We start from the raw sequence: 12,069 nt of genomic DNA, 5'->3' as shown, positions 1-12,069 counted from the left end.
TCTTGAAACAGTCGTCCGTAGACTTGATATCTCACCCAAATAATTCTGGAATGGCTTCTTTGTTCGTGGTCTTGCGAATTCAGCTCCAGCCCCTTCCTGTTGGTGTAGATGGGGGCTCCCGTGATGACCAAGATGTACTTGGCACAGACTCTGTTGGGGCAGAATAATGGCACATGAGATACAGCAGAGATTATCCAAACTCATGTAGGGTTTTCTTTTATGTTCGAACTAATTATGCTGAACTGTAAACATGAACAAATGTTCATATCATCTGCTACAAACAAATTACATGTATCTCAAGACTAGCAAGCCAATACAGCATATATCAAGCATATTTACTTCTGAACCAGGTGTTGTTTACCTTTAGTAGCAGCCAAAGTCCACACAATGACCTTGTTGTAGCAGGCAGCAGCTTCTGTTTAGTGCATGGAGTGTGTTGCTTTATACTGGTGCCATCCTCATTACTGCATGTCTGGAACAGAAATTTTGACTGCATCAGAAATTGAATAGGCACAATTTTGCAATATAAAACGCGAAAAGGTGCGACCTATACATTGCAATGGTTTGCGACTACAGAACACATGCAAATGTACACTGTTTTTTCTAGGGTGCTTAAGCAGCATGGTAAATAAATATGGTTACTCTCCGTAAAATTGATGGCTGCGTAACTACAATGCATGTCAACAGCTTAAGTATTATTCAGATCACAAATAAGAACATTTGTGCGCTGGTTATACACTAGACGAGATCACACTTCTGATTTCACAAGCAAATAGATGAAAGACATGAAGCTGTTAGAATTGATACATTCTTTTTGTGCATGAACGTGATGCATCGCTTCACTACTGCAAAAATAGATGTCCTGAGGTAAGCCAAACTGAACATCAAGAACATTAGGAACCAACAGGTACGTAATATGGGTGAATTATCATGTGTGTAACTGTTTGATACATTAAATTCAGTACTTTAGCATCAGTTTATCGAAAGGGTATTCGGTTCTGTGAACGAAGGAAGTTGCCGGCGGCCTCGAAAAAAAAAATATATTGATAAGGCAACTCAGTCACTTATGGCTACGGCTACAACGAGATGAAAAATGTGACGCGCGTTCCGATATCATTTCTCTTTCGTGAATGTGTGCATAATGATGGCCTCGCAACTGAAAGTTTTTTTCGGAGACAGCAACGGAGGGTCCTGACTGCCCTTATGTAATGCAGCATCTAGTTCGTTAACTTACCTCCGCCTGTAAGTTAACGAGACGAATAAATTACATAGCGATTGAAGCAGTGATGTTAAACGACTCACCAGTATTGCTGTCCCCAGTTGCAGCAGGACCCGGCTCCCATTTAGATGCAGACATGTTCCACATGGCTCACGACTGAAACCTAGCTTTCAGGCTTACACCCCAAGTTAAATAACGCGAGATATCGAAGCGCAATAAACTGGTGTTAGCACAAAATAACCAACCAATGTACGAACCAAGGAATCCGTACCTGCCGTGCACGCGAACATACCGGCAAACATTTTAAATCCAGGCCGAAGGTCACGTGGGAGGTCAATGATGCTGAACTCTATTTTGCGTTTAAAATGACAAAAAACAACAAAGTTGGTAATAAAAAGTACAATGTAAAATGAGGAATTACAATTTTGTTGTCTTTATCATGCAATAAAAACGCTTTGTTTACTGTTGAAGAAAGTTTGTACGTTAAAATTGCGCTTACTACGGCGCCTCTAGCGGGAGATAATGCGCGGGGAACCTTTTTACTTGGCGTACTATGCCTGTTTCTTTAGCAGCGCCGCGCGGTCGATTTTTTCGCCCTCTGTGGCCATTTGCTGAACTTGAGCGTGTGCTACCCCTGCGCGCTCGCTCGCGCTGATGGGAGTTTCACCTCCTAAATGTCTTACTCCGTATCTATAGTAGAGACAGGAATAACTAGCCTCACCCGCGAACGTCTCCAAGTGGAAAGGCGTAGTTTGCTCTCAGAAAAAGAGCCGTACTGCAGCCTCATAGTTGACGAAATGTCAATACAGCAGAAAGTTACTTATGATCGACAAGTGGATAGAATTTTTGGGCTCGTCGATGTACAGTGCCAGGCGTGAGAACCTGCTGTTGTGGTAGCCAACAGGCTTCTTTGCTTTGTTTTGCGTGGACTCTCAACAGTATATGTGATTCCAGTAGGTTTTTTTTTCACGAGAAATTTGAAGCACGATAAGCTCCTTCTCCTGACGCGCAGTGTTATCAAGGCAGTTGAAGAAATAGGATTTCGAATTGTCCGCATTGTCACTGACAACTACCAAACCAACACAGCCATGTTTCGGAACTTGTACGATGACAACACACTCCAGCATGTCGTCCCACATACAGAGTGCGAAGGCGAGCCTCTATTTTTGTAATTTGGCCCCAGCCACCTGATCAAAAACTTAAGGACGAACTTGCTAGAAAGAGAAATGTCCGACGGTATCGAACCAATCAAAGGAGGCGTTTTCCTGAAGACACTCTACAACATCCAGAGAGATATGCTTGTTAAGCCAGTGCGATTGTTGAGCCGAGCTCACGTTGAACCCAGCAATTTTGAAAAGATGAAGGTCTGTCGCGCGACATTCCTCTTCTCGCCTGCGGTAATCGCCATCCTCGAATACCTTCAAAAAGATCCTCGATCACATGAGAAGGCTGCGCAATTTCAGGATTGTCGGTCAACTATCGCATTCATGAAATATGTTGGTTTGTGGTATGACCTCCCTGACATTTCCGGTTGGAAATCGAGGGAAAGGCCGTTCGTCAAAACTGAGGATGATAGGTTGGCTTGACTTGAAGTTGACTTCATCAGTTACCTCGAAAATGTGAGACGTGAAAGCATGAAAGCCCGTATGCAGTCGCTCACAAAGGAGACCTACGAGGCTACCGTAATGACAACTAGATCAACGGTTGCCGTCGTTGAGTACATGCTGACCGACCTGGGGCAAGCACAAATTTTGCGAAAGTTTGCCTGCTAATTTCACGTTCTGATTATAGCTTGGTTAATGTGATGCGTGACTTCAAGGTGTTAACCATACTTGTTTTTTGTTTGGCTTTTAAAAAACTGCAGCTTCAAGTACGTTCTGACCCGTGGGCTCAACAGCGATCCAGTAGAGTCTGTGTTCAGCTGCTTCCACCAATTCAATGGCGGTAATGACCGAATTGATGCAAGAGCCGCAGTCTTCACAGCAGAGAAGCTGCTGAAGGTTCGGCTGCTGTTTGCTTCTTGAAGCGTCTAGTGTTTTGGTTTTTGCAAAAGTGGCAATCGCCAACCATGTTCTGGGGCACAGGTCGGGATTTTACAGGCTGCCAGCAGTGGAAACGCGCCATCAAGTTCAGAGTGCAAGACAGCGCTGAAAGGTTGGAACCACGACGGTGACCGAGAAGACCCAGCTATACCGGAGGCAGCCTTGCCAGTGTTGTGGAAGTTGCAGCATGAGATGAAGCACCTTCACACCACTCACATACATGGCGGGGTACGTGGCTTTCGTCTGTGAGCAAAAGGTGAGCTCTATTTTTTCAAATGACCATGCCTACTCCATGATTAGCCATTTGAATATTGGTCAAGTTGAAGACAATTGACGCAATCAGTGAAATCTGAATCTGCGAAATTATACAGGTGGCGTGCCGTGAATGCAAGGTGCGACTAAAAGGAAGTGCTTCGCAGGCTGGAGGGTATCACTTCACATTCAGTCTTGACCAAGGTGGACTGAGCTACCCGCGGCCTGAAGTCGTCTGGTTATGCAAGCTGCTGTGTACTTTCGTCGAATTAGCTCCGCAGTCTGCTGAAGTTTATCGCTGTGGGAAACTGTGCCAGCTCCTCTCATGTGCTGTGCTCCCACACCTCACGGTTTGCCCGCTCATGTGGTGTGCAAAGTGTACGGACCATTATCACTGTCGAGAGCTTTGCGAGGTATTTCTAAAAAAGTTCCTGAGACCCCACCTGGCGGACTGGGCTGGTGACCTTACCAGCTCTTTGGACAGTGTGCTCAAGCTTTCAAGAAAGCCTCTTTCCCGCAAGGTCCTGCGTTTGTAGAGAAGACTGCAAACCTTAAACAGTAGTGTTTAAATAAAACAAATTTGCATTCTGTGAGTCATGCGTCATCTTAAACGAAGCCCTATTTTTTTAAACCTGTGCTCAGAATCAACAAAAACCGTGTTTTGCACGTCAACACCACTCTATATCTTTAGTTCCATATCTGAAGCTGCGTTTCCTTCACGACACAGACAGCAACTGATGATACTCGTAAATCCACAGCATTGATGAAGTCATCGGTGTAAACACACACGAACAGAGCACTTAAGTGACTCTGCGGTACCTGCTTGTCTTCATTTTTATCGTACTGTCTTTATTTCTGCTTCCTTTTCCCTTGTCGAATATCGCGCCTGCCACCCTCTCGCGCGCAATCGACACACAATATCTCGACGCCGTGTCGCATGCGGGCGCGCACTACCTAACCCCAAGCAAATAACTGCGTTTTCATACGTAAGCCCTGGAACCACTACACCCCTCCCAAACAGTTCTCAATCACTGGTGGATCTTCCCGAGTCTCTAAGGTGCGTTTCTGTAAACGCATGCACACTTGTTAGTTATCAATTTAACTGTTGCTCCTCAATCTCTAACCACTTTTCGTTTCATCTGCCGCCGTGCATAGTTGTGTAGCCTTTTGCGCGACGATACTTTTTCTATTGTTGACGGTGATGCTACTCTGAGGTTCCACCTTCTTCATTACTACCTAACCTGGCCTCCTGAGTCCCCGTGGGCCCCCGCTCATTCGCCGATGTGCAGCGCCACTACCGGCGCGGCGCAGAGAACAAGAACTATCGCAATCACCGGCGGAGAGGCGCGTTCGGCAGGCCGCACCTTGTTTCCATTGAGCGGCCGTGGCTCAAACCTCTCCTGAACGAGGTATTCCTGCGCTGGTCATAAAGCATCAGGGTCGTGAACCATTTTAACGCGATAGCGTTAAGGAGCTCGTGTCGCAGAAAAGCCGGTGTCGTCGGCGTCGGTGTCGGCGTTTGCGGCGTTGACCGTGAGCGATAAATCACGGCAGGCACTCCATAAATAAAAAGCAACTTCCAAGATGGGCTGGGTGGGAATCGAACCAGGGTCTCCGGAGTGTGAGATGGAGACGCTACCACTCAGCCACGATTTCGATGCTTCCAAAAGGTACAAACGCACCTCTGGTGAATGCGGTGTTGCCTTCGAAACGAGCCGTGGAAAGTTATACTGTGGTGTATATCGGTAATTATGAACATGTAACTTACAGAAGTCACAATTACACGAGGAGCGAAGTGCGTTTCGCTGCATTTCTTCTGCGCTTTCCGCACACGGAGAGCCATCTTGCGGCAAACACAGAAGACCCCCTCCTCTCCATGTACGGCGCTGCCCCGACAGATGGCGCGCCACGCGTGCATTGGAGCTGTCGCGGCTCGGACTCTCTCCCCTGACAACGCTTCGCCTTGCTCCCTCTGTAGAATCAAGCGTCCTTCCTTTCTTTAGATCACTATCTCTCTATCTCTCTGCCCGTGCCAATCACGACGTTTCGCTGGCGTGCATCATTTCCCCCTCCGGGATACCGAGTTCTTTGGTTCGCTCCGCTTGCTCAGGCGCACGTTTCGTTGCTGCGCCGAACGCCGCGTTGCTCGACCATATGGCTCGACGCTCACCGCGTCCGATGCGGGGCGCCTCGTGATGGCTGCCCTGTAGCCCATTGTCTTACACCCCTTGGCGGGTCGACGGGAACGCTGTCGCGTTCCACTCTTGAAGGCGAAGCTTAAGCGTCCTCCAATTTTTTGACGAGGCCATCGACCCATAATCGTGTGAGCCATGACCGAGGGGTGTCGCGGGGTGAACGGCCGATCACAACACCGTCTAAGTACTCTACAAGTACATCACTAGTGTACCTTATGGGATATGCAAATTTATTTTAAGAAGTCTGCTTGCATGACTGTATGAAGTAAGAAACTACCTTCGCTTTTTTCTTATGCTATTGGTGGTGATATAATAAAACGTACAAAAGAAATGAAGTATCTTGGAATAACTATAACACACGATCTAAAATGGAACCGTCATGTGGCGATCACTTGCGGTTCCGCACAGCGAAAGCTCGGCTTGTTAAAAAGGAAACAGAAGTTTGCCACTTCTGATGTAAAACTAAGTGCATACCGGGCAATAGTTCACCCTAATTTAGAGTACGCAAGTATCGTCTGGGACCCATATCAGCAATACCTCATTAATAAACTAGAAAAAGTACAGCGTCTTGCTGCCAGATTGATCTTTTCCTGCTACAATCGAACACGATGAATTACGGAGTTACTTGATAGGGCTAACCTTCCGACACTTGCTGAGCGCCGAAGGGTTGCTAGATTAAAATTCATGTTCCAATTACAGACGCGAAGTCTAAACGTGGATCCCAGCCTGCACTTGCGACCCCCTGGCAGAATATCACCAAGGATTAATCACAGCTATGCTTTCATGCCTTATTCCTCTAGAGTTGATGTCTTTAAGCATTCTTTTTTGGTTAAAACAATTGTTGACTGGAACAAACTTAATTCCGAGGTTTTTAAAAATGTTGACTCGGTGGTTTCCTTTGAAACAAATTTGGAAATGTTGTTTTACTAATCGTAAGTGTATATATGCTTTGTACTTATATATACGTTGTATATAATTACTCATTAATTATTTTTGCGCATGCTACTGTTTTGTTATAAGATTGTATTTCCCACCCTGTAACAGCCCGAAAAGGGCTCACAGTATGGACAAATAAATAAAGAAATAGATAGATAGATAGATAGATAGATAGATAGATAGATAGATAGATAGATAGATAGATAGATAGATAGATAGATAGATAGATAGATAGATAGATAGATAGATAAAGAAATAAATAAATACTCTAAAAGGCTTCGTAACTCCGCGTCTGCTCGTTGCTGTTCGGCGAAGTGGTCTGCAGTTATTGTTCCTGGGAAGGCGTCGTCGTTCAGTTCGCCTTGCGGTGGTGTGTCGATAGGGGCGCGCGACAGGCAGTGGGCGTCAGAATGGTTCCTCCCCGACTTATACTCGACAGTGATCACGAATTCCTGGAGTCATCATCGTCATCATTATCATCATCAGCCTCTTTTATGGCCACTGCAGGAAGAAGGCCTCTCCCTGCGATCTCCAATTACCCCTGTCCTGCGCCAACCGATTACAACTAGGGCCCACGAATTTCCTAATTTCATTGCTCCATCTAGTATTCTGCCACCCTCGACTGCGTTTCCCTTCTCTTGGTATCCATTCTGTAACCCTAATGGTCCAATGGTTATCTAACCGGCGCATTACATGACTTGCCCAGCTGCATTTTTTTTTTTCGCGATGTCAATGAGAATATCGTCTATACCAGTTTGCTGTCTGATCCAAACTGCTCTCTCTCTGTCTGTTAACGTTATGCCTAACAATCTTCGTTTCATCGCTTTTTGCGCGGTCCTTAACTTGTTCTCAAGCTTCTTTGTCAGTCTCCAAGTCTCTGCCCCATATGTCAGCACTGGTAAAATACACTGATTGTACACCTTCCTTTTCAATGATAATGGTAAGCTTCCAGTCAGGAGCTGGCAATGTCTGCCGTATGCAATCCAACCCATTTTTATTCTTCTATGAATTCCCTTCGCATGATCAGGGTTACCTGTGATTAGTTGACCTAGGTAAGCGTACTGCTTCACAGACTCTAAAGGCTGACTGGCGATCCTGAACTCTTGCTGCCTTGCCCTGCTATTCATCATTATCTTTGTCTCCTGCATATTAATCTTCAACCCCACTCTAACACTCTGTTTGGGACCTCAATCATTTGTTGTAACTCGTCTGCATTGTTGCGGAATAGAACAATGCCATCGGCAAATCAAATCGAAGGTCGCCGAGATATTCGCCGTCGATCCTTACTCTTAAGCCTTCCCAGTTTAATAGGTTGAATACTTCTAAGCACGCAGTGAATAGCATTGGAAAGGTTGTGTCTCCTTGTCTGACACCTTTCTTTATAGGTATCCTCCTGCTTTTCTTGTGTAAAATTAAGGGAGCTGTGGAACCTCTGTAGATATTTTCCAAGATATTTACGTAAGCGTTCTGTACTCCTTGATTACGTGATGCCTCTATGACTGCTGACATCTCTACAGGATCAAATGCTTTTTCGTAATCTATGAAAACCATATAGAGAGGCTTATGGTACTCTGCGGATTTCTCGATAACCTGATTAATGACATGGATGTCGTCCATTGTAGGTATCTCTTCCTGAAGCCAGCTTGCTCCCTTGGTTGACTAAATTCCTGTGTTGACTTTATGCTATTGGAGATTCTTTTGGTAAATATTTTATATAATACTGGGAGTATGCTGATGGCTCTATATTTTTTAATTCTTTAACGTCTCTCTTTTTGTGGATTAGTATGATGTTTGTATTCTTCCAGTTTTCTGGGACCCTTGCGGTCGATACACACTTCGTATAAATAGCCGCCATTTTTCCATGCATTATGTCTGCTCCATCTTTGATTAAGTCGACTATTATTCCATCTTCTCCTGCCGCTCTTCCTTGTTTCATGTCTTGCAAGGCCCTTCTCACCTCATCGCTAGTTATAGGAGGAGTTTCTGTATCCTGTACATTCCTGTTTCTAATTGAGGTCTCCTGACTGTTTCTAATTGGGGTATCCTTACTATATCTTCGAGATTGCTGATAATATTAGCCTGCTTATCTTTCAGTGCATACATCTTGGTTTGTCCTATGACAAGTTTCTTTCTCACTGATTTCAGGCTGCGTCCATATTTTAGGGCTTCTTCAGTCTTTCTCACGTTATAGTTTCGTATATCACTTATTGTTGCATTGTTGATCAGTTTTGACAGTTCCGAGAATTCTATCTTTTCTCTTGAGTTGGACACTTTCATTCTTTGTCGTTTCTTTATTAGGTCCTTTGTTACTTGGGAGAGCTTGCCTTCTGTTTGCCTTGGAACTCTGCCTCCCATTTCACTGGCTGCCTCTGAAGCCAGCCTAGTTACAGTTTCATTCATTGCCATCTTTATCTCTCAGTCCTAAGGCTGCATATTTGTTTGCAAGTACCAGCCTAAATTTGTCTGCTTTTACCGTTACTGTTTCGCGGTTGACCTGTTTCTTATTCACCAATTTCACTCTTTCTCTCTTCAAATTGAAGTGAATCTTAGCCCTCGCTAACCTATGATCACTGCACTTTACCCTACCTATAACTTCTATATCCTGTACTATGCTGGGATCAGCAGAAAGTATGAAATCAATTTCATTTCTTGCTTCACCATTGGGGCTCTTCTAGGTCCACTTTCTGTTGCTACGCTTCCTGAAAAAGGTGTTCATTATTCGAAGCTTATTCCTTTCTGCGAATTCTACTAGCATCTCTCCTCTAGCGTTCTTAGAGTCAACGCCGTAGTTGCCTATTGCTTGTTCACCAGCCTGCTATTTCCCCACTTTTGCATTGAAGTCGCCCATTGCTACAGTATTCTGAGTTTGCATTTTTATCACCTCTAATTCAACATCTTCATAAAACTTATCTACTTCATCATCATCGGGACTGCCTGCCGGAGCGTAGGCTTCTACTACATTTAATCTATACCTCTTATTAAGTTTGATTACGACTACAGCTACCCTCTCACTAATGCTGTTGAATTAATTATGGGGCTTCACGTGCCAAAACAACTTTCTGATTATGAGGCACGCCGTAGTGGAGGACTCCGGAAATTACGACCACCTGGGGTTCTTTAACGTGCACCTAAATCTAAGTAGACTGGTGTTTTCGCATTTCGCCCCCACCGATATGCGGCCGCCGTGGCCGCGATTCGATCCCGCGACCTCGTGCTCAGCATCCTAGCACCATAGCCACTGAGCAACCACGCCGGGTAATGCTGCAGAATTTGTCAATGTTGCCCGCTATGTCCTTATGGATAAGGAATCCCACTCCGTATTGCTTCTTAACTGGGATACCTCTATAGCAGAGGACATGTCCGTTATTCAGCAATGTATAAGCCTCACCAGTTCTTCTAATCTCACTAAGGTCGATGATATTCCAAACAATGTCTGACAGTTCCTCAAAGAAACCTGCTAAACTAGCCTCACTCGACAGAGTTCGGGAATTAAATGTTGACAGGGTCAGTTTCCATTGGCGGCCTGTCCGGACCCAGAGATTCTTAGCACCCTCTGCTGCGTTACAGGTCTGACCGCCTTGTTGGTCAGGTGCTCCGCAGCTACTAGAGACTAAAGGCCGTGGGTGAATCGTTGCGATAATTTGGGAGGTGGTGGCCAAATACTGCACCATGGAAGCCAATTCCTGTTCTGGTGAGGGAGTGTCTTTGTAGAAGTTTAGTGAGCCTTCCTAATTTGGTTGTACCTAGATTAGTACAGCCCCAGTCGCTCTCGGCATCGTTTGCCGGAGTTAGGCGCCACTCCAAGCCTGAGAATGTTGTGGAGTATGAGATTCCATCGTGCTCGGCGACCTGAAGGATCCTTCAAGTTTGCCAGCACACACAAGGCGTGGTGGCCGCTTACCACTTTGAAGTGCCTTCCGTTTATGTAAGGCCGAAATCTTTCCGTAGCCTAAGTGATCGTGAGGCAATATCTCTGCGTCATAGAATAATTTGCTTGAGCTTTTCACAGTGGCCGGCTAGCGTAAACTATTACGCTGTCAGCTCCGTCTTTCCTTTGAACTAGCACACATCGAGGCCTATGCTACTTGCGTCGGTGTGAATTTCCGTCTCGGCGTCTTCGCCGAAGTGTGAAAGCACCGGCCATGACTGCAGCCTCATTTAAGGTCGACGTCGGCTTTCGTGAGATGAGTTATTAGTTCCACAATCCTTCAAAATACTCTGACAAAGTGCTTGTAATAGGCACACATAGCAAGGAATCTGCGCACTGCCTCTTTGTCGACTGGCCGAGGGAACTTAGCGATGAAAGCTGTCTTCTGCGGGTCGGGACGGACACCAGACTTGCTGATGACATGGCCTAGGAACGGAAGTTCTTCTTGCGCGACACGGCACTTTTGCGGCTTTAAAGTGAGTGCAGATGATTTGATCGCATCTAGCACTGTCTGAAGCCGCCTGAGGTGATCTTCGAAATTCGTGGCAAAAACTACAACGTCATCCAAATAGATGAGCCAAGTCTTCCACTTCATTTCTTCCAAGATTGTGTCCATCACGCGCTGGAAGGTTGCAGGCGCAAAGCAAAGTCCGAACGGCATTACCTCGAACTTGAAGAGGCCGTCCGGCGTGATAAACGTGGTCTTCTCTCGATCCCTTTCGTCGACTTCGATTTGCCAATAACCAGTCTTGAGATCCGTCGACGAAAAGTACTTAGCATTGAAGAGTCGGTCTAATGCGTCATCTATCCGTGGGAGGGGGTATACGCCCTTATTAGTTATTTTATTGAAGCGGTGATAATCGACACAAAAGAGCAGGGTTACGTCCTTCTTCTTCACTAAGACCACAGGAGACGCCCTGGACGATGTCTCGCAGCATTTCGTCTATTTGTTGGCTTATAGCTTCTCGTTCTCGCGTTGACACTCGGTAAGGGATCTGGCGCTGTGGTCGATCGGATTGTTCGGTTATCATGTAATGCTTCGCTAGTGGCATTTGCCGAATTTTATTTATTTATTTCATACTGCAGATCATGTTACAGATCAAAGCAGATCAAATACAGAAATTGATAACATAGGGTGAAAGGTAACAAATAAAAAAAAACGCAGCATCACAATGCGTTGTAAGTTATTGTGTTGGCGAATCACACTCTCTAAAGCAACGCGGGAAAAGGAAAGTCTGAATGTGTCAGTGCGAGCAAAGTAAGCGGTTAGTGAACCGGGTTGATGGTGACGCGTGCGGCGTGTGGGTAGAAACGATACATAGGGTGCAGGATCAAGCGACAATGTTTTATTTATTAGTGTATCGTGATCTGATAGTAGGCTTACCAGCGCAACCCACGTCATTATTTCTACTCGGCACGAGCCGTGCCCTTTCTCTTTAAATCCGTTGGACCTCAGGAACTCCGGGCTTGAGGTGACATGTGTGAAGTCATACTTGC

General features: G+C 45.6%; 1 protein-coding gene across 1 annotated transcript in view; it reads left to right on the top strand.

Moving 5' to 3' along the window:
* hfp (Poly(U)-binding-splicing factor hfp) overlaps positions 1-3,115 on the top strand; it is a 322,321-nt gene extending 319,206 nt beyond the window's left edge. The window contains exon 15 of the mRNA XM_070531376.1: positions 3,084-3,115. Coding sequence (XP_070387477.1) covers positions 3,084-3,100 — 17 coding nt within the window. The 3' untranslated portion in view covers positions 3,101-3,115. The remainder of the gene's footprint in view (positions 1-3,083) is intronic.
* Positions 3,116-12,069: the final 8,954 nt, after the last annotated feature.

This window comes from Dermacentor albipictus, chromosome 1 (assembly GCF_038994185.2).
Source record: "Dermacentor albipictus isolate Rhodes 1998 colony chromosome 1, USDA_Dalb.pri_finalv2, whole genome shotgun sequence".
Lineage (NCBI taxonomy): Eukaryota > Metazoa > Arthropoda > Arachnida > Ixodida > Ixodidae > Dermacentor > Dermacentor albipictus.
Note: the sequence above shows the minus strand (reverse complement) of the source record. Positions and strands in the feature narration are given on the sequence as shown.